This window comes from Drosophila pseudoobscura, chromosome 2, assembly GCF_009870125.1.
Source record: "Drosophila pseudoobscura strain MV-25-SWS-2005 chromosome 2, UCI_Dpse_MV25, whole genome shotgun sequence".
Classification (NCBI taxonomy): domain Eukaryota; kingdom Metazoa; phylum Arthropoda; class Insecta; order Diptera; family Drosophilidae; genus Drosophila; species Drosophila pseudoobscura.
This window is the reverse complement of record NC_046679.1, coordinates 18,884,371-18,906,975: the sequence shown is the minus strand read 5'-3', so window position 1 is coordinate 18,906,975 and position 22,605 is coordinate 18,884,371. Positions and strand designations below refer to the sequence as shown.

Sequence of the window (22,605 nt, the reverse complement as noted above, 5' to 3'; positions counted from 1 at the left end):
CCAGTGTCCCGTGAGGGAGCGTATGACTACGCTGCACCTTTTCCTGCTTAGCTTGCAGAGCTCGGAGGTGCGCTTCTTGTCCATGGTCGGCCCTTTTCGCCGAGTTACGCGATATCGTGGCACTATTTGCCACATATCGTTTCTTAGTCGCTTGTATTACTCTTTTTTAATAAGCTTACAGGTGGCCATTGGCATACAGATATCCTCCTTGTCTTGGAGAAGGGGGATTGTAGTGCCAAATCAGGCCTGCTCGTCCGCTATACAGTTGCCCTCGATGTCCCGGTGGCCCGGGACCCAAATCAGGTTAATAGAAAATTGCTGAACCATCTCGTGGCCGAGTTCGAGGAAATCGCACTTAGCGATTTGATCGCAGCCTGGCTATCGCTATAAATGTTTAGCTTGGTAGCCGTAACGGCAACCGCTTGTAGGCAGTCCAGAGCCTCCCTGATCGCTATGACTTCCGCTTGAACTCTTGGAACTTGGTAGTCTGTTTTTGAGGGGACGGTATTGCTTTTATTTAATATGGTTGAGTGACCTATGCACTGAGTAACCCATTGAAATGAGTCTCTTGGAAGTATTGTTGCTGCTTCTGACCGTTCCTTTCCTGCGAAGTCAAGGCTCGGTGCGAAGAGCTCCGCTGATGTATAGGGCGGCAGTTCGCTGGACTTTGCCCAGTTGCTTGGTAATCGCCCTTTTTGATAGGGCCCGCCACCACACAGTAACTCCGTAGAGTAGAAATGGTCTAACTATAGCTTGGTATATCCATTGGACTATGCTTGGGATCATACCCCATCTTAGCCCAATAGCTTTTTTGCATGTGTAGAGTGCAGTCGTTGCCTTCTTCACTCTGTCTTTGACATTCAGGTTCCAGTTAAGCTTCTTGTCAATTATCAACCCTAAGTAACTGGCACTGTCGCTAAAGGAGAGCCTGCATCCATGTAGTATTAGTGGGTTGAGGGGCGGTACCTTGTATTTATTTGTGAATAATACGTGTTTTGTTTCTGAGGGATTTACTCCCAGGCCGCGCGATTCTGTCCATTCCGACAGTTGCGCTAGCTTTGCGGTTATTAAGTCGCACAGTGTTTGGGGGTATTTCCCTGAGAAGATAATCGCAACGTCGTCCGCATAGGCCACGACTTTAGAGCCCAGAGTTCCAGGTCACATATAATCTTGTTGACTGCTATATTCCACAGAAGAGGAGACAGGACATATCTTGACTGGGCGGACGATCCCATCGATGATGTCACCGTCCTGCATGTGAGCAATTGATCAATGATGTGTTGTGTTTTTTTGTGTTTATTGTGTGATTTTTCTTAAAAGAAATTGAAATATTAGAATAAATGACAAAGCGGGTTCGTTACAAGTTGTCCGACTTGACCGTCGGATGAGGAAGTGTCAAATGTATCAAGTGACGACGAGGACGACGACCTTAATGTGGCAGAAGCTCTGACCACTGACCATTATGACACTTACGGCATGTACTCTTGAATGCTACTTGGGTGAGTGAGCTCTCGCTGTGTGGTTACTATATACTAGTTGTAAGGTTAGAGCAGATAAGAAGATGCAGGGCAGATTGAAAACTCTTCCAGCTCCAGGAATTGGACTAAGATAAGACTCACAGTTGATCATTGGAAAATTTCGATCATCATTTTATGTCGCTGGACGCATCGATTTTGCGTGAAATCGCCAGTCGTTCCCTCTCCTGCCTACTTGTTTTACGGTTACTGCGAGTTATTATTTCTTCCACCTCACCATACCAGCTCCGTGTCCACGCTATATGGAAAAATAATGAGTTTTGTGAAAACCCGAGCACCAATTTTTGCGTTTTCAAAAGTAAATCGGAAAATTTGTATGAAGCCGGAGCCTGCCTGATAATAAAGAAACATGCCAGTTTTTAAAAAAATTTCTAAGGAACATGAGGTGTGAAGAAAAACACAGGTTAATTTGTAAAAGTAAGTTTACAGCTTTCGCTAATTTGAATTTGATCAAGGAATTCAGCCCAATTGATATATTTCCACCATTCTGAATTTAGCAAAATGACGTAGCGCGCTTTTTGGACGTTTCACTTAAACTGACTATATAAACTAAAACCATTAAAACTGTCACAAAAAAACACAAATAAACGAATAATCAGGCAGGCTCCGGTTTTCACTTACTTTTGCGGACTACGTTTTCAGCCAAAACGCATCGTTTTCTTTTTAGGTGCTCTCATTTCCACAAATTTTTGGAGTCGATATGTTTCATTTCTCAGCGATTCGGTGTAACAAAAACAGCTGAACTGGTTGCTTCGAAAATATACAGTTGATAAAATGACTTAATTTTTTCAATTGCTTTTTTTGAAGCAAAACGGAGGCAAAAAGTTCGCGTGTTAAGAACATCTTAGATACAATACCTGTATATTTTACATGTCTGCCGAAGTGCGAATAACCGCACATATACTTTAAATTAAATTGCTAATGGTCAACAAAACATTTGGTTTCCCCAACATTTAGAATTAAATGTGGCGGGAAACAGCTTTCCTTATACAGATGTTTTGTTACGCGCATGCTACGAGAACATTCGTGCAGTTATGCGCAAAAATTATTTCCAATTATTTCTGAGCCAAATTTGAGGTTGAGCTAAGAGAAAATTATTTGTAATGAAAGGCACAAGCTTAATTTTCCTGGTAAAAGTGTTAAAATAATGTTATTTCGTAAAAAAATCATCCACTTTTTTCATTTTGCAATTAAGATTTGTTTTGTTATACAAAAAGATGTTTTTTTTTTTAATTTCTTCAAGGAAAATGTTTTCGTTTTGAAAACGGGTGCACCCGTATTGCAACTTATATTTCTGTTTTATAGAAACTAAGTAAACATGCATGACTAGTTTTGAAAAATTAATAAAAACATCGAAATTTTTAATTCATTGAATGCATTTAATTTTCATATTGAATTTAATAACATGTTAAAGATATTATTCCTCATAGTTTGGAGCAGCACTCTTTGTTTTTGAGTAGTCCCTCACAGGAGAATAAAACTGAAAAGAGATGATATGTTGTTTGTATCCATAATTATATATATTATATTATGATTTCATGCATGTATGTATGTATATAGGATTTATGTTTTTTGTCCATATGTAAGTATGTAAATGTTTATGTACATCTACACATACATACGAAATGATCAGAATATAATGAAGTAACTGGTCGATCCGCTAACTGCATATTTGGAGTATATGTACGTACATATGTATACATATGTAAGTATATTATGTAGTTGAGAAGGTACCTTATATTGTTTGTCTTTGTACTCTTGCCATGGTTCTGGGTTTGTTGAGCGATTCCATGTCACGTCTGGATTTCTGGTAGCTAAACGACCCATATAATAGACGGCACCAATGGCTCCTGCCGCAACACAGACATATAGTGGGATCAGCTACAAAATGATTGATTATATAACTACAAAAAATCAATTTTAAAATGTAAATCTTACCGCAGGATTTTTCTTAAGACTTTGCAACCCAAGCCCTTGCATGTTGATACGATTCTAATGAAAAATTGATTAGTTGATTTACACAGTTAAATAAAAACCCAATTACCTAATTCTTCTTTTCTATGGGTAAAATATGTGTGACCAGAGTTATATGTAAATTAAATCTTTTCAGTATTTTTGTATTTTTTGTATTTTTGTTGACAGGCAAATACAATACAAATTAAATTTTAAAACTTCTTCTTGTTTTCGATAAAATAATAGTTACCGAGAATGTCATTGTAACTTTCAAAAATTATCATGTAAATATTATATACAAATATTATACCACTAACCATACAGTATATAGATGCGCAAGTTCAAACTACGAAACGTCACACGCTGGGTTACCAGTATGAGAACCCCAGAGACTTCAGCTCTGGCGTCATCACTTCGCTCGCCCGCCCTACCTGTGACCAAACACAACTGTCATTTTGGCCACCCTTGGCTGCTAAACCATGGCTCACGCCACGCGTCCTCCCTCTATTTTAATTTACTCCATCATGTTTCAATATATATCCAAACTTTAATAATTATAAGTTGACAATTTCACCTTTCTCATAAATAAATAGATATACGCAATATTATCACTAGCCAAAAAGAAACACCAAAACGTTCGACACAAAGGCAAACAAAGAAATAACTGCTGAAATTTTCGTTCAACCAACAGGGACACCCTCACCCATACGTAATGGAACATGTGTGGATGAGTGGATCCAGTTTTACGGCAGTTAATTTAACTCGGGACCCTACGGAGACCTCTTGACCTTAACCTCTTGCTAAGGGTCCCCGGGACATAAACAATGAGGAGATTTCCACAAATCGCTCGACCAAAGACGGTGGACTGACGGGACCCATGCGTCCCCCACTAAGGGTTAATCGTCTGGAACTGAACAGCTGATTGCAGATTTCGGTTCGTGAAAGGTGTTGGTGTTTTTACATATTAAGTTCAATGGCCAAGACGTTAATCTGTTTAAGCTAATAATAAATACTAAATACTAAATAAAGGACAACACAAGGAACAAAATAACATTTTATGTGGAAGATGTTTGGCGTGTAGATTATGTTTTTTTGTAAGTTCAAACGACGTGGGCGATCGCTGGCCGTGGCCGATCAGCCCTAAATTTATATAGGTCCGTATAGGTTTTTTGCTCACTTGTTCTTTGTTGTTCACTTGTTCATTTTTGTTCACTTGTTCTCTACTCACTTTTTGCGCAATTTTGCACCTCAAAGGGCATTTTGTGATCTGGCTGTTGCTCATATTTACGTTTGCTTCACACTTTTTGTATTACCGGCAAAGCTGTTTACTCTTTCAAAAATTCAGTATGTCGCTAATTCGAAAGTATAGTGAAATTTGGAACCATCTGTGCATGAATAGTGAACAACTGAGAGAGCAAGTCAGCAACTGAGCAAGTGAGCAACTGAGCAAGTGAGCAACTGAGCAAGTGAGTAAGTGGGCAATCTAAGAGAGCAAGTGAGAAATATGAGTGAGTTGACTCACTTACTAAAAAAGAACAAGAACAAGAACTACAAGAACAAGAACATGTTCACCAAAATGAGCAATGTTTACCCGTGTAAACGCGTGTGTGTGTGAATAGGGTTTCGGGGTATTGAATATCATGCCATCAACAATCTGGAGAGCAGGCAAGCGGTCTTGGTTCTCTGTGATTTCCTTCCTTAACTCCTGATATTCCCCAGATTCAAATTCCACCGTTTCAAAACTCAGGATACTACTCGGACCCACTTCCAGCTCTTCAATGCTGCGCGACAATTTATCTGCCACTACATTGTCCACTCCTTTCCGGTGTTCTATGCCGAAATCGAAGGCCTGCAGTTGAAGGGACCAACGAGCTAAGCCACTATCCAGGTTTTTCATGGTCATGAGCTATTTGAGACTGGCGTGGTCAGTAATGACTGTAAACGGTATAAGCTCTACGTATGGACGGAACTTTAGGATCGCCATGAGGGCTGCCAGACACTCCTTCTCTGTCACCGAGTAGTTTTTTTGGTGGCAATTTAGCTTGGCAGAAAAAAACGCTATGGGCTTCTCGTTCTGCTCGTCATCCCGTTGGAATGGGTAAGCGTCCTTGATGGTTCCTTTTTTGAGCTTTTGGGCATCGAGACAGAGGCGATTTTTGCCTGGCCTTCGCATCACGGTGGTACGGTTGCTCCACGGACTATCACTGTACTCGATGCCTCCTAAAGCCAACATTTTGTCCACCTCCCCACACACCACTTCCTGCATCGCTGGCGACAGCGGGTAATGTCGATCCTTTACAGGGTTGGCCTTCTCCACGAACTCAATTTTGTGAGTCTCTCTCGAAGTCCTCTCCAGGCCTACGTAAAACCACATTTTAAATACCGTTACAAATTCGTTCCGTCTGGAATAATAATCATCCGATCTGATTCAGATCTGCAGTCTGGATGATATGGTAATTTTCTTTGATTCTGCGGTTTTGGTTTCCTTGTATCTCTAAAATTGTGGATGCCACAGTGTGATATCACAGAAGTCTGGATACAAAATTTCGTTGATCTAGCTCTTATAGTCTTATTACACATCTATACACTTATATGTTATATGTATAGTTACACACATTCACTTTCACCACAAATCTAATATATCAGGCTTCATTGGCATCACATCCCGATGCCAATGCCAATATCTCCGACAATGCATCCCGGGTGGCCGGACCAGTTCGCCACTCGGTAGATCGCGGCCAATTCACGCACATCGTTGGCATCATTTCGCGATGTCAAAGCCAACACCAACTACAATGCATCCTGGGTGGCCGGACCAGCAGCCACTCGGATGCAGCCAATTCGCATTCACCATGGGCATCACACCTTGATGCCAACGCCAAATCCAGCCGACAATGCATCCTGAGTGGCCGGACCAACAGCCACTCGGGGGGTCGGACACTTTCACCACTAATCTAATATATCACTATGCTGTTTGAGTATTTGGTTTAAAAAATCAATTTTATAACGTTAAATCCTTCAAAAAGCAGCATAGATGTGAAACATAAAAAAAATTGTTGTATTTAAATTGAGGTTTTTTGGGAACAAGATTTTAATATAGCCTCTTCAAATGTATAAATGTCGGCCAAAATTTTAATTTTATTGTTGAAACATTCTATAGATGTGTACAAATTTTTTTATTTGCTAAAAGATGACAATATTTTACAATTCAATTTTACGGCACTTGCAGTAACAAAAAATGAAAAATCAAAATAACCATTTTTATTAAAAAATGTAATAATACTTCAGTTAAGCTCATTTACAAATGCGGATTCTAATTCGGCAATCAATTTATCGTCATCCATATTTTCACATTTTAAAGGTAAATTTACTATCGATTTTACACCCCCGCAATGAGATGAGCCAACCTCATCTTGATTATGTATTGGCATTTCACCAGACAAAGGTAATAACATTATTTTCTGTTCTTTGAATGTTATTGGGTTACTAATATTTTTTTCCTCGTGGCTTTCAGAATTATTTACTTTGATACCTAACTGTTGATTTGAGCTGGTCTGCTGCGTGCTGTCTTGCTCATTAACTATTTGGTGGGTGGAAGAATGTGAATTCGATTTTTCATCTCGGTCACTAACATAGTTCAATGGGAATTTAAAATCTATCGCTGATATGAAATAAGTACTATTATTTCTAGTTAAGTCTGTTTGCTCTGGACATCCTTGTTTAAAACTTTCTTGTTTAAAACATAAATCTTCCTTTTGGGGGTGCAGCGATGATTCCAGGGCTTCGAATAATGCTTGAGAATTTAAGCGTACTTCAAGGCTATTTTCAAATAAACGAGATTCATCTAAAAAGCACATTAAAATTTCAGATGGTGCAGGACAGCTGTAATTTCTCGACTTCAATAGTAAAATTAATATTTTATATATATCCAAGCGGCAATTCCAGAGTCTAGACGAATATTCCGATTTCATATGCTCTGCATGCATTTTAATACAAATTTCCAATAGAGCGTTGTGTACCTTCTGTTAAAAAAAATTTATAAATTAAAAATACAAAAAAAAAAATATACCGTACTTTCCTTTGTAACAGAGTTCCGTAATAAATGACCAGACGATGTTAAAATTATGTGAAGGCAAGAAAAGGCCTTTTTACGAAGCAATTTCTCATTTTCACTAAAAGAAAGGTAATTAAACCTGGAAAATGGAGTCTCCAGTGTTTTTCTCTCTATTGACTCTGTCGATAAAAGTGACTGTCGCTGTGTTACATCATCTAATATTTCGCTTATAAGGGTCTCCGAGATTATTTCGCAGTGACTTCCTTCTTTTAAGTTCGAGCACCATAGTGATATTGCTTTGTAAACCATTAATCGAAATTTTCTAAAAATACAAACATTTTTAACGAATAAAGATATTTTCATAAAATAAACTGTGTTTGAAAGACATATCTTCAAAGTTTGTACAAATAAACTATAATAAGATTTGATCACTTATTGTTTGTCCCTTACTTAAAAGATGAGATGCAACTACTTCTGAAGACTCTAACCTGATGTTCCCATTCATGCAGTACAATTTCGTTGACATATGCAATAGCATGGGTACGATTTTAGAACTTGTCTTTAATACCGATCACCGAATACTCTAGTCAATCGGATAACTTTTGGTGAAACCTCATGCTGGAGAAGTCAAAAATGCATCAAATTTCAGAAAGCGGCTGTGCGTACGCCGACGACTTTCACCTACTTATAAAACACAACAAATACAAAAATTTCCACAATTAGCATCCAAACAATCTTTAACCAAATAGATTGCCACACCACATTACTAATCCAAATCATTATCATCCATAATCAACCAAATTACAATTCTTTATTCCTATATGTATATGAATATGAAGCCAAATCACAGGCATAATAATGCCTTTATTTGTCAATTGCTTTGTTTTGAAGCAACACGACAGTGCGCCATTTAAGATCAATGATCAATGAGTATATTAATCATGGAACATTAAAATAGATGTAGATTTGATGTGCACGTAAAAAGTATACGATTCTTAACAAACAAAAATTCAAAGATAAGAAATATCAGCATAAGATTGTTTTCTAATTAAATGTCTTTTTAGACATTTGACTGCACCGCAAGAAAAGCTGACGTTACTTGCTAGTTATACAACAAAAATTATTACTTACACAAATTGGAGTTGGTTTCCTTCCTTTAAAAGCAATTTGGTCCTTTCAAGCGACTCCAGTAAAATGCTCAATATAATGCGAAAATGCATCCTGAGATGAGTGTGACATCTTGAATTGTATAAGATTAAAAGAATGATTATATGATATGCGGAATGTTAATTTTAGCGCTCCGCATTTTTTATTTGCGTATAACCTTTTTGCTAGACCCATATTATAAATTAAATGAATAGTGCTACTTAATAAAAGTTAGCTTAGAAAAAAAAAGCAGTTTGATATATTTGTCTGATTTTAACTTACATGTCAATCAATACTTCCAGAAGCTCCAACAACTTAATATGCATTCGCGGTAACAATGCTTTAAAGCAAACATAATCCATTTTTGGATTATTTTCATTATTTAATTTCACATGTAATCCACGTTGTATAAAACACAAAATTTGTTGCGTATAAATTATTTTTTTATCATGGAACGGTTTGCTACAAAAGAAATGTTTTTATAAAGAAATAAGTTGTAAATAAATTCTAAAATATCGGTTGTCCTCACCTCAAGGCAATCTTTAAAAAATCGATAAGATTGCAAAACCGCTGACAGACTTGTGCGGCTCGTTCTACTGGATCTTCTGTTAAATGCACTGTAAAATGCTCTAAGTGTTTTGCCTCAATTGGACAAACAAATATTTCCTCAGATATTGGACATGTCTTGTTTATAATAAAATAAAGACTACCCAATAATGTCATTTGGTAATCTCGCCATTGACTTTCATCATTATCAGCTCCATTACTGAGAGAACCGCGTACTTTTTGTAATAAGAGCCAGCACTCACCGGTTTGAAAGACAATATCGGGATTAGTGCTGTCTAATAATTTTATCAAGAACTTTTCAATTACAGCTTTTCCAGATTTAAGACTCCTTGGATAATATTTCAAACATTGTTCGACAGTGTGAAGGGCAGAAAGGGTGCACAAATCGTCTGCAAGTACCTCATTTAGTGAAACCTTCTCGATCACTTTAAGGATATGTACGGAGCCAAATGCTTTTGATAAATTAAAATCGCGTTGGATATTTTCGATGAGTAGTGCTGTAAAATCAATATGAATGAATATCATTTAATTTTCTTTCTATTAATGAATATATAAAACTAAAAATAAAATGATGGTTGCGTTTATAAGGCACGTTTAATTAACGACCGGGAAAGTAGTGAACTTCTTTAAAAGAAGATACAAAATGACAATTTCTGCAGATCCAATTTTGTTTGTTGTTATTCGTTTCAGAATCGGTAGTGAAGGGGAAATAGAAGGAACGTTGTGAACCGCGCCAAAGGCCGCGGTGGGTTGATGTAATATTCTTAGGGGAAAGCAAGTTTATCCTTTTTGCTGTGATGGTAAGACTATGGTTTGGCGGAAACCAAATACTGAGCTCCAGAAACATCACTTAAGACCAACAGTAAAGCACAGCGGGGGTAGTGTCATGATTTGGGGCTGCATTTCCACAATGCAGTGGGAAATCTTGTTTTCATTGATGGCATAACCATAATTTTAATATCGTCAACTTGGCTCTTAATGGAGCAAATATAAAATTTTGTGCCGATTGTACGTTGAGATAAAACACAATTAGACAAAATGATATCAAAACTTACCCAATGCTTCAAATATAATTTCCCCGTATAAACGGATTTCGAATTCATTTAAAGACTTAAATATAATTGTCAACCACACATTTGCAGATTTTTCCGATACTTCTAGGGAGTATTGATTGAGGTAACAAATAAGAAGCCGGTATCCGAGGGCACGCGTTTTTCTTTTCGTAACCAATTTAGTTATCAGTTGAGCCACAATAAGTTTCTAAGTCATAAGATGTATTGTTATTGAAATAGAGATCTGGAGATTCTTCGGTGAAAAAGCAACATACCTTGCTCCAAATGATATCATTTTCGTCAAGCATGTTCAAGTAAATTCTTTGAGTTTTCAAATTTGTATTTGTAATACATTCCAACAGATTCTCGATTTCATTCATCTTCTCAAAACATGTGCCAATTGGTTGTGAAGTCGGTGTGACCGTAGACTTATCGATGAAATATACCATCAGAAGTATACTGAAATATACCTTCTCATTTTTAATTATACCAAGTTTTCTTTTTTGAGATTATTATTTACTTTCTTGCTTATGGCCATATGACATAAAACTTTTCTAAGTGACTAAAGAGAGCAAAAGAGATATGAGCAGGGACCGTAACGATTATAATTTTTATAGAAAATATTAAGAACCAAGATTTATTTGTTGAATTAATTTAAAAAAAATTTGTTTATATAGTAAAATTAATTTAAAAAAATAAATAATTAATTCTCATATAATTATGGAAGGCTTCATTAAGCTCATCTGTTTATTTACTGCAAGTATTTGGCGCATCAATCATACCATCATATGATTACTTGATATTATTTGGTTCATAAAAAGTGCGGTATTAATTGGAAATCATAGCATAGAAAAATCTGACTGCTACATGTTTCCGTCTCGCTTCCACTTACGCTGCCAAGGCTCTTCCAAACCGAAAACTCTTGATATAGACTCCGATATGTTGGTGTCTCGTTTTCACTCACCAAAACGCTTAATTTCAATCAAGTAAAAGGTCGGGGAAAAACTAGAGTGAAATAGAAAAAAACGGCTGAAAAATGTGAGTAAAAGAAACGTATTTGCTGGCAACGAAAAACGGTCAACAGTTATTTGCGAGGTATGAATATCCGGTATAAATGTAGAGTCGCAGCCGTAGCCACTACCCCCCACCCTCCCAACATTTAAAAATAAAATTATCAAATCAAATTACATTTATTTTGTACTTAAAGCTAAAAGGAAGTCCAGCTTTAAAGCCGAAACTTTTAATAACGAACATCGATCGTTTTTATATAAGCTTTGTGAATATTAGTATTTTTGTCTAAGTTAGCAATTCATAAATAATCTTTAATTCGTTAATAATCATGATCTAAAAAATATTTAGCAAGAAAAATTGCACTAAGACCGTATAATGAAGACTTGCTCGCTACACAACCATTTATTTTTTTATTCATGAATAAAAATACCAGAAAATCTTGATTATTGGCGAACAAAAAAATTAACATTTGCAAAGAAATGGCTAAAGACAAATGTAGTAAAACCTTAGATTAAGTATTGTGCCGCCAATAGTACAATTTTGAAACTGTGATAAAAATGCAACATACTCCCAACAAAGATAGTGAGCAGCCTAACACTGCTATGATATCCAAAGCACGATCATCAATTTTCTTTGAGTACGACTCAATCTCCATATCAAACGTAAGGTTAACGCCTACAAGATAAGCAAATGGTGCCAAGTGTGTTAAAAAACATATCCCAATATCTTCGCTTATTTCAACATTTTTAGACATTTTTACCCCGTCGGTAGCCCAATTACCGTAGTTCCAGTAGTGGCAATACTGCTCTGAATCAGTATGATGATGATAAGTGTGCAATCTTCTTAGAATTAGCGGCAGTGCCTCAGGTAGATTAGTATTGTATCCAGGTATGGATATTGACACAATATGGCTCGAAACCGCTTTTGTTTGATTAGCCTGCTGAAAAAGCTTGTCGTTGGAGTATACTTTAATGACCACTATTGGAGGGATTCTAGTTATTTGATTAAATATGGTTGAAAAAGTTTTTAATCGATTCAAAAGTTGTTTTGGTACATAAGTTGCAAGTAGTAAATTTGATTCATGGATAAAGTCCTCAATGTCATGATTGGATTGCAGAAATCGGTAATCCTCATTGTAAAATTTGCCTTTTAACTTTTGTGGAGCTTTACCACTGATATTATTGTTAAATAATGCTATCCCAGATACATTTGCTACTAAAGGATTAATATAAAAGTATAGAAAATTTGGAGAAGATTGTACGGATACACCAATGTCTACATAGTCGATAACTTCCAAATCCAGTTTAGATCCAATATCTTCTTCAACGAAGCTATTTTGGTCAACATATTGTAAGAATGATAGAGTATCCATTGAATTTTCAAATGTTTCTAAGAATTTGTTGGTTGAATTTAGATCAGCTGACCTATTAATTACGTCTACATCTAAATCTGTTAGGATATTGTAGATTTCTATGATGTCATGGATTAGACTTTTCCACTTTGCAGGGTTTTGACCTAGCTCTGGAACTACTCCATTAGACCAGACTACATTTGGAATGGAAAGATTCCGAAGAGAGACTTGAATGATGTTAGAAATTAAGTATACATCGCCAGGACCAATTTTTTGTTTGTTATCTTTAATGAGGCTCTTAACTTCTTGTACAACCTTTTCTGGTGTTAGCTCAATCAAGCGCGTGTTCTCCAGGTTGTATAAAATTTGTGTAATATCTTGAGCATGTTCACACTTAATAGATTGTGTTAATAATTCCCAATATGCCCCATGTACAAAGTCTCCTTCGCAACGTCTCGTATATGGAATACCATTATTTTGGAGACATAAAATCTGTGCCGTACCTTTTTCTCCCCTACGAACCTGCATCCATTGACTATTCATTAAGTTATTTGACGAAAAAATGTCGGGGAAACAGTATTCTATACTACGTATTACAGTTATTAAGTCACTATTCATTTTCATTAGTTTTTTGTATACTCGAATGCTTGAAAACGTATTGTCACTAATTTTCGAAACATTTTCAAAGATATCTTTCGCACTTACCTCTTCATAACTCTTATTGGATATTTCTAGTTGTGCCATTATATGACACCAACAAACCATGGACAGTTTTGTAACGCTCTCAATATTCATAATACGGACGTTATGTATAACAAGATCACTAACACTATCTTTCGCTTTCTTCACAAAAAAATTGCGTATCATTTTACCAAATATTTTAGTGCTTTTGTTGATGTAAATACAAAAATTAACAATTTTTTCATTATTTTTGTAAATGCATGGGATATCTAACCGCGTAGCAAAAGTATGCCCGCGCATATTCTTAAAAGCTATTAATCGTTGTGTGGATACCCACTGAAAATTTAAAATTGTATGACCTTCGCACCAATACTCCCCAGGACCATCTCCAAATAAAGTTAGCTTAAAAATGGAACGTGTTTTTTTTTCATTTTGCCAAATAAGATTAACAGAAGTTTTTTTTAAAAGTTCATAGCCTGCATTAGTAAAACATTGAACACCAATGTCGTTATATTCATTAGTCCATAGATAATTGCGGTAATAAATCACTAGTATTAATTCGCGTAAGTTTTCATCGAATTTTAATTTCATTGAAAATGCTGATGGTGCTTCTATAATCTGCTTACTCAATACTGGAAACCATTTCGAGTTTTCATAGGAAACTTTTGTCTTTTCATATTTATTCATTATTACCATATATTTATCAGAAAATCTATCAACAAAGCTATCAATCTTAAAAAAATAATTCTCTTTTTCTTGGGGAATTATCCCTTGTAGTACAATTCTAATCGAATTCTGTTTTTCATAGTATTCACTGATGTGCACATGATTAAGCGATTTTTTCTTCCAATTAATACCGTAGCATTCATTTGGCCGATAGCTTAAAGCACCAAATCCTTCTGGACACCCTGAGTGAGATAAAAGACTACTTTTAAAAGCACAGACCATGTGTAAAAATTTCTTGCAATCTCTCAATTCAATTTTTAATCTGTCTAGGTTGTGTGTTAGGCAGTGAAGATCTGATTTCAAATGTTCTGGTAGTAGGTGTTCGTCAATGACTTTTTGCCATCTTTTTCCTGGCAAATTTATCATGAATGGCATGAAAGCATTGCTCCGTTTTATTGGCAACCAGTATTCATTAATTCTTTTTTGTTTTAAGAACAGTATAATTGTGGTCATTTCAGATGATGATAGATCCAATGGTATTATTTTATTTGAACCGTAGCAAAAGGTTTCATTATAAGCTTCCGGCTTAGTGGAAATTTTTAAACAAATTGGGTCGTCGTCATTTTGTTTAACTTCAAAAAGATCATCCGGACAAAATTTATTTTTATTTTGTTTTACATGACAGTTTACTGTTTTTGGAAGCCAATCACCAGAGATGTTATCGCACTCGCGAATATGCAGCTCACCACTCTTTGCCCAGCAAAGGAACTCCTTATATGATGTGTAACGTAAGCCCTTATATTTACAATTTTCCGTTCCGTCATTGGTTTCAGTGTTGTTATTGACACAGGTGTGCAACTATTCGTATAAGATGAGCGGGTTCATTTTCGACAGCAGTTTAATATTCTTTTTGTAAGCAGATCCTTACCGAGTTAATTGGAGTCAAATTACCAATTATGCACCATATGTTATAAAAGAAAAATGATCTTGCTAGAGTATTTACCATGATTCTTAACTAGCGAGTATGCAAAGCATTAAAGCAAACGATATATTTTGCCTTGATAACAATGAATGTGTCTTGCAAAAAAAAATCTTTTAATCTTTATCTTTAACAAGATAACTTTGTTATAATAACTTGTTATCTTTGCTTTTAAAAGTGAAATATTACGAACGCCGAAATGTAAATACTCTTCTAGTGCTTTATTTATTTATTTTTTTTTTTGCTTAAGCATTCTCATGGTTACAGTTTGTATACGCCGGACTTTGCGCTCAGTTTTAATGAAAATTATAAAATTCAACACATAGGGCTACAAAGGAAATGAACAGTAAACAATAAAATAAATAAAAATGTTAAACTTGTTAATGTTAAACTTAATGTTAACTAGGGTCTACTTAAATCACGGTACAGAAAAACAACGTGATCGCAGAGGGTAGGTTTGAGGCTATTTAGGTTTGTTAATAAGGTTTGTTAATAAGGTTTGTTAATAGGTTCCATTAATAAGGCTAGAGATTTGGTTAAATACACCGACAAACACGTGTAACTGAATTTGGAATCAAAAATTTGTAAAGTCTAGTGTAAGTTAGGCGAAGCAAAGCAGGAGCGCAAAAAAGCTTACCAGCGTAGGTAAGCTACGCTGAGAAGAAATTGTGAGAAATAAAAATTGCGGAATTTTTTTCCATAGTGCACTGGAATGATTTGTAAGAGTTATGCAAAACAATGCCAAACTAACGTAGTTTATACTGACCTTAGCAAAGCTTTCGACTCAGTTAATCACAATCTCCTCATCCACAAACTATCTCTACTAGGATTTCCGACCAACTTTTTCTCTGGACTAATGCGTACCTTTGTAATCGTTCTCAGCGTGTCCCCTTCCAATCTTCTCTTTCTAAACCACTTTTTGTCTCTTCGGTTGTGCCGCAAGGTAGCCATCTCGCGCCCTTATTATTTAACCTCTTTATCAATGTTCTTCCCCAAGTTTTAACTAATTCACGATTCTCAATGTATGCTGATGATGTCAAGCTATGTTTTTCCTATAGCGATCTGTGGTCCCCGTTGTTTCTTCAATCGGAAGGAACGCCGTATAAGGAAGGAACGGGTATAAAAAATGATTATTTAGATTTTGTAAGCTCTAAAATTGGTGTATCAAACGCGTATAATCACTTGACCCAAAGCGCTCATAAAATTCGCCACCTCTTTTCGGCCGATGTCCCACTGAGCGGTGTTACATATAAAAATAATAATCAGATATAATCCAGTTTCGGCCATCTGATCGTTTTCTATAATTCTGCGTAATTCTCGAATCTTCAAAATCTTCAAAAAACGATTCCCTCAAATAACTTAAAATGCGCTACATGCCTTGTAATTAGTAGAAAATAATAATGAAATGATTGTCACCTCCAGAGTATAAGCTGGCATACCTAAAAAATGCATATAAAAAAAATACTTGGGATACCATATAGAAATATAATTATATTATATTATAAGTATATAAAAATATAATTAAATAAAATGACTTCGTTTGCTTTAAAATAAGTACATTTTGTATCATGATATACAGTTAAACTGGCTTTATTGAAATAAAATTGTCTATTGTTGTTTAGTGTGCACACATCATACACACAAAATCTTCCATAATGTATGCAGTAATAAAATATAATTAGTAATGTTGATGCTTTCAAATTATCCGGAACCTGCTATTCATAGAGTACAGCCACATTTAATATACGTACTTCCATTCGCATAGTGCAGACCATATCTGTGTTCCCGTGTATTGAAATTTGTACTGAATAAAGAGTGTAAGTACTGCCTTTTTCTCATGTTTTTAGGGTTCATATTGTTTAGGTAGGTAAAATAGGTAACAGATAAGTATGATTAATTTAACCATCTTTGTTCAAGGGAGTGCAAAATGGAATGGGAAAATACACATTTGGAAGATATCTTTACGGCGAGGGGGAACATTGTGAGTAGCAGCTACGGCCGAGACTCTACATCTATCTCCGATACTCAGCCAGTATGGCTAGTCTCCGCCAAAGATTTTACGACCTGTGTGGGGGCGTAAGGAGGCCGCGCGCAACTTAATTGTGATATTACAGGAGTCTGGATACATAATTTAGTTTCTCTAGCTTTTATAGTCTCTGAGAACTTTGTATTTATACCGATACTCAAAATGAGTGGTGATTTGTGGTGAAAGTGGATGTATGCAAGGTCCAGAACGAAGCGTTTGCGACCCCATAAAGTATATATATTCTTCATCAGCATCAATAGCCCAATGGATTGAGCCATGTCTGTCTGTCCGTCTGTCAGTCCTAGTGCTCAGAGACTATAAGAGCTAGAGCAATTAAATTTGGAATCCACACTCCCGTTAATTCGAACCGGTACAAGTGTATTTCACTTCCCCCTGTGGTGCAGAACGCTACCTGCCACCCCGATAACCGGTTCATCCCTGGTGTCACCCTTCTTGGATAAGCCCGATTGGTTTTTCAGGCTCATTCTCGCAGCGGTTGCTGCCTGAAGACGGTAGACGTACTCAGTCTCCTTCCCCGTCTTTTTGGGACCTCTTTGTCTTTTTTTGTCTCATCCTTTCGGTACATTAGAAGAAGTACCGAGCCCCCTTGTGGTGTTCTTATTTTTGGCATAGTTGGTCTCATAGTAGGCTGGAAGGGGTTAGTCACCCGAGGCAAGTCTAGTTAAAACTGGAGGTCGGGAGGTATCCAGAGTCCGCATAGAGTCCAGAGTCCAAGCACCCGCTCGGCCATACATCCCAAAGCATATGACAGTGTAACTCAAATCCAGAGTAATTTCACTGAGACTTTTCTTCTATCCGCCCGACTACCATGTCTGACGGCCGAATATTACTCAAATATTAGTCTAACATCTTTTTTTCTGCATGCAAAAGATCGGTTCGGATATACGCGTCACGCGTGATTCGTCAGCGCCAACGCGTAAGAGGCTTCGGCTTGGGGTAGAATGGGCCACTTGATTGTGAAGTCTTTGCATCTCAACGTCCAAAAAATTAATTAATTTATTTATCGCCCTTTTTCTCAGTGTGGTTAACAGGTAGGCGTAACTTTTTCTGTCCGGAATGTGCTGAAACTAACTCATTCTCTTTATCCATCGCTAACTGCCTTTCTAGCACTCTTTATCATAACAGCAATAATGACTTAATACTTCTTTTCTTCCGTTTTACTTTAGCCTCTTTAGCCATGCATACCATCAAATTTGTTCACATAGGTGTGGTTTTACTACTCTGTGCATTTCAACTAGAGGTAAGATTTGTATTTGCATTACATTTTACTCTTCAAAAGGGTTCTTTGATCCAAATCTATTACATACCTATTATATAATAATACTAGGTAATTGGTAATTTGATCAAGAATCATATCTTCTTTGTCTAAAACACGTTTGGTGTTTGGCGCTCCAGACACCACATAAATATTTATTTTTCTAATTTGTGCGGAAATGGACAATGACGTGATTGACATTAATAACGCAGCAAGTAAATCTGCCAAAAAATAAGTATGCGAACTAATAGACAATTATATGTGTCGCCTATATTTTGGCGTCCGCGTAGAATGGCGTTTACGCGAACGCGTATCGTCGATGAACAGATTGAAGAGTGGCTTAAAAATTACATTATCAAAAAATCCACATCGGGACAAACGAGACAGAATTGTCGTGCTGTCGTTGTAAACCTAATTCGAACGTTTCGCTATGTCTTGGGCTCTGTATCGCATTATGAACCATCCCCCAAAATAAAAAGTATTAAGCCGAACAATCGACTTTTAATACATAGATATATTACAAACATACGCTGCTGAAAAGCTCAGTAGTTCGACACCTATTTTTTGTTTAGTTCGAAATGATTTGATTTTAAATAAACAACATCTTATATAAATATAATTTTAATTTCAGTAAATAAAATCAACAAAATATTTGTATATTCTTTTTAGGCAACTGTTAAAAGAGATATTGATCTATCTGCCCTTTACAAGGGGATATCAGAGGACCGCTTACCTAAGGAAATCATTCCACTAAGTTATGAAATAAAACTTGAACCCAACATAGAAGAACAAACATTTTGCGGCCTCGTTAAAATAAAATTGCGTTGGATTAACGATTTTAAAAAAATCTTTTTACATGCTCACTTTGACTTGATTTTAAAAGATGATAAAATAAAACTACAAAAAATTAAAAGAGATATCGGGTAAATAATTTACAATACTTATGTTTTTGTGCACAAAACTATATTTTAATTTTTAGAAACGGGACAACTTTTGAGAATATAATTATTTTACGAAGCGGAAGACTCCCACGAAAGACGATCTATGTTTTGCACTTAAAAGAGATAGTTCAAAAAGACTCTGAATGTGTTCTTGAAATACCATTCGAAGGAAATATTTGGGAAACTGCAGATGGACTTTTTAGAGGGTATTATACCAATTCTACCACTCTTAGCCAGGAAGTATATTTGGCTACCAATTTAAAACCAAACAATGCACGACGCTTGTTTCCCTGCTTTGATGAGCCTGGATTAAAGGTGAGATTTTTTGAAAAGTTGTTAATTAAAATGCAGTTTGATAGTAAAAAATGTATTCTGACATACATGCTGAATATATTCAAGCAGGTTCCGGTTTTAACTTTCGCAAAAATGTTCTGATGACTTACTTTCAAAAAACGCAACTTTTCTCCATTTTCAAAACGGAAACATTATTTCCGACGAAATTAAAAGTAAGACATACAGGACAAAGAAACTTAATTGCAAAAAAAAAAAATAGATAGCTCATTGATGCATTAACATTAATTTCACAGCATTATCAAGGCCAATTAGCTTGTGCCTTCTTTATTTTATTTTTTTTTAATCCCAAGCTCAAATTTGGGCCTAAAATAATGGTCAGGCGCGAACGTCAGACGTCAGGACGAACTGTATTGGATCGGTCGAGTAGACTACCTGAACGTGTTTGATGCTTTCATAAAGCTGAGTTTGCGAAGCTTAATAACCTGATTAGGGATTTTGATTGGTCCGCTATGTACTTGTGCACTGAAGTCATAAAAGGCACAAACATTTTTTACAATGCTCTTGGCACATTTTTTGATTCTTGTGTCCCGCTTTCTTGTCCGATTAGATATGAAAAACCCTCTTGGTTTATCAAAGAGTCAATCCAGTCTAAAAAACTTAAAATCAAGGCTTTATGAAAAATTTCAAGTTGGTTCTCCTACTACTCACTCTCGCTTTGTAATAGCTCGGTCAAACTTTTCAGTTCTTAATGCACAATACTATAAGAACTACCTATCTCGACGCAGGATACGATTTTCCTAGGACCCTAAACAGTTTTACTGCTTCGTAAACAGTAATCGTAGAATATCCACCCACCCATCTTCGCTATCATTTTGTAATACGTCGGCAAATAATGATCAGGCAATGGCCGATCTTTTTGCCCAATTTTTCCAAAGCACCTATTCTGCGGAAACCTACTCTGGTTACCGTACCAAAACGGTTTGCCGAGGTCGAACGGCACTTAAAGGCCCTTTTTAAATGAATGTTCCCTAATTCATGATCTTCGACCCGCCAACCGCGGAGTGAGCCCAGCTAACTCAAGCTGCCAAAAAGAAGGTTCGTTACAATGTGCATGTGATTTATTTAAAAATTGTGCATATGATAATTTGGCCCATAAAGTTTTATACACACATCTTATGCATATACAAAAATTTATTTAAATTTGAATTCAGGTTCCATTTACAGTATCAATCGCCAGACCTAAAAATTTCACAACTGTTTTCAATACACCGTTGCTTCGAACTATTCAACAGTAAGTATGGCAAGCTTCTATTACATAATAGGTTCTGCACACTGAGCCCATCTCGGGGGAATGGCGGTAGTTTTTGACAGTTATGAAACTCCGATTCACATAAGCTCGATGGACGAACAGACGCTGATGACGACAATTGGTCAAACCCTGCCTGCAATGCTTGTATCATTACTTCGGTCTGTCGAGCAGCGGCCTGTGCCAGCAATTCAGACTGACGGAAGGTTCAGGTTTTCACAACCAATAGTTCTTCACCACATGTGGTGAAGTAGTGAGAATAAATGGCTCATCATGCCTATAGCATCACTCTTGAGTCAAAAATTAAACGTTTACTCAAAATATATTTAAATAATAATAAAGACTTTAATAAAAATTATTTGACAGCCCTGTTTTAAGCCACTACATGTTGGATTATTTTGATAAAACACCGCCAATGTCTACATTTACATTTGGATTTGTAGTATCAAAGCTTAACCGGTGGAGTATTAATCCTATGAACGAAACATACAATCTATCGTCGCCGACTATAAATATTTGGAGTAACAAATTCAGCACAGAATTACAGGTGAGTTGTTCTAAGTCAATTAGACCAAAAACTTACAAGTATTATTGTGTTTTTTATTTATCCTTAGGAAGTTCACGAAAAATTATATTTGGTCTATGAAACTATCAACGATTATTTTAATTTAACAATTCCATTGCCTAAAATTGATGTGCTTGCCATTCCCGATCTACCAACCATAAACTCTAATGGAATTTGGGGCATACTGACCATAAGGTTGTTACCTTGTTTTTGTAAAAATCAATTTGATACAAATTTAGTCTTGTTATTTTAGAGAGACTGAACTTTTTAAGGAGGGCTATTTTGTGCTAGCGCGCGAGCTTGTAAATCAGTGGATTGGCTCGTGGATTACTCCCGAATGGTGGAGTGAGGCCAATGTGAACAAAGCTCTGACCAGTTTTTTAGCTGCTGAATTCGCTATGACGGTGAGTTAACATATTTACTGTACTTTACTTTAATTAAAAATCAATGACCGTAGATAGACGGCGGTGTGGAGTTTAACGGAAAATATCCTATGACAATTCTGTACTCATTGTACTATGAACTAAGCAAAAGATATCCTCATTCACGGATTACTGGAATGAAGCAAGAAACCGAATCATTCAAGACAGAACTTGTTATTCGAATGCTTAACTTTACATTGGGAAAGTCCACATTTCAAAATGGACTACGCAAATTTATTTTAAATCATAGATATAAAACTTTCATCGGGGACGACATTTGGATTGCACTATCCAATCAAGCAATTAAGGATGGAACACTTGACAGTGGCCTTAATATATCATACATTGCGGAATCGTGGATAAGTCAAAATCGCTTACCGCTTATAACTGTTAATAGAGATTATGACAAAGGAACTGCCAAAATAAACCAAAAAGTATATCTTAGGGAAAGGCCTCATGATGTTCCCGACAAGGAAAAAATGCTATGGTGGATTCCAATTATAATTAGTCGTCAAGACACTCTTAACTTGCCGAATTATACCTCTAAGGTGTGGATGAATAGGACTAAGGAAATAAATATAGCAAATCTTCCTGACAAAAGTCAATTTATTATCATAAATAAAGAAGAAGTTGGTCCTTTTCCAGTCAACTATGATGAAGAAAATTGGAACATGTTGTCAAATTTCTTACAAACTGCAAAGGGCAGGTCAGCAATACCAACATATACCAGGTAAGTACTTTATGTTCAAAAATAATATATACAGCCAGACTCCGTTTTTC

General features: G+C 36.2%; 4 protein-coding genes across 7 annotated transcripts in view; 1 reads left to right on the top strand and 3 right to left on the bottom strand.

Moving 5' to 3' along the window:
- Positions 1-2,893: 2,893 nt before the first annotated feature.
- On the bottom strand, positions 2,894-3,683 carry ND-MLRQ (NADH dehydrogenase (ubiquinone) MLRQ subunit). Its single transcript, XM_001352322.4, has 4 exons — positions 3,580-3,683; positions 3,474-3,527; positions 3,270-3,416; positions 2,894-3,015 (listed from the first exon to the last, which is right to left on the bottom strand). The coding sequence occupies exons 2-4, from the start codon at positions 3,513-3,515 to the stop codon at positions 2,953-2,955; spliced, it is 252 nt and encodes an 83-aa protein (XP_001352358.1). The 5' UTR covers positions 3,516-3,527; positions 3,580-3,683; the 3' UTR covers positions 2,894-2,952.
- Positions 3,684-6,734: 3,051 nt separating this feature from the next.
- On the bottom strand, positions 6,735-10,749 carry LOC26532404 (proline-, glutamic acid- and leucine-rich protein 1). Its single transcript, XM_033383030.1, has 7 exons — positions 10,583-10,749; positions 10,311-10,515; positions 9,218-9,752; positions 8,971-9,150; positions 8,674-8,781; positions 7,567-7,864; positions 6,735-7,510 (listed from the first exon to the last, which is right to left on the bottom strand). The coding sequence occupies exons 1-7, from the start codon at positions 10,685-10,687 to the stop codon at positions 6,773-6,775; spliced, it is 2,169 nt and encodes a 722-aa protein (XP_033238921.1). The 5' UTR covers positions 10,688-10,749; the 3' UTR covers positions 6,735-6,772.
- A 1,028-nt stretch (positions 10,750-11,777) lies between these two features.
- Positions 11,778-15,056, bottom strand: LOC117184614 (uncharacterized). The gene is made up of 2 exons (XM_033383025.1): positions 14,945-15,056; positions 11,778-14,874 (listed from the first exon to the last, which is right to left on the bottom strand). The coding sequence occupies exons 1-2, from the start codon at positions 15,020-15,022 to the stop codon at positions 11,830-11,832; spliced, it is 3,123 nt and encodes a 1,040-aa protein (XP_033238916.1). The 5' UTR covers positions 15,023-15,056; the 3' UTR covers positions 11,778-11,829.
- Positions 15,057-16,610: 1,554 nt separating this feature from the next.
- LOC13036301 (glutamyl aminopeptidase) overlaps positions 16,611-22,605 on the top strand; it is a 13,071-nt gene continuing 7,076 nt past the window's right edge. Inside the window, exons 1-9 of one of the 4 annotated variants that reach the window (XM_033385714.1) lie at positions 16,611-16,812; positions 18,209-18,282; positions 18,967-19,220; positions 19,277-19,553; positions 20,744-20,823; positions 21,205-21,385; positions 21,453-21,598; positions 21,657-21,807; positions 21,861-22,555. In XM_033385714.1, coding sequence (XP_033241605.1) covers positions 18,220-18,282; positions 18,967-19,220; positions 19,277-19,553; positions 20,744-20,823; positions 21,205-21,385; positions 21,453-21,598; positions 21,657-21,807; positions 21,861-22,555 — 1,847 coding nt within the window. In that variant the 5' untranslated portion in view covers positions 16,611-16,812; positions 18,209-18,219. Of the gene's footprint in view, positions 16,813-17,884; positions 18,074-18,208; positions 18,283-18,966; positions 19,221-19,276; positions 19,554-20,743; positions 20,824-21,204; positions 21,386-21,452; positions 21,599-21,656; positions 21,808-21,860; positions 22,556-22,605 lie in introns of those variants that run through there. The other 3 variants (XM_033385715.1, XM_033385712.1, XM_033385713.1) reach the window with 3 other exon arrangements.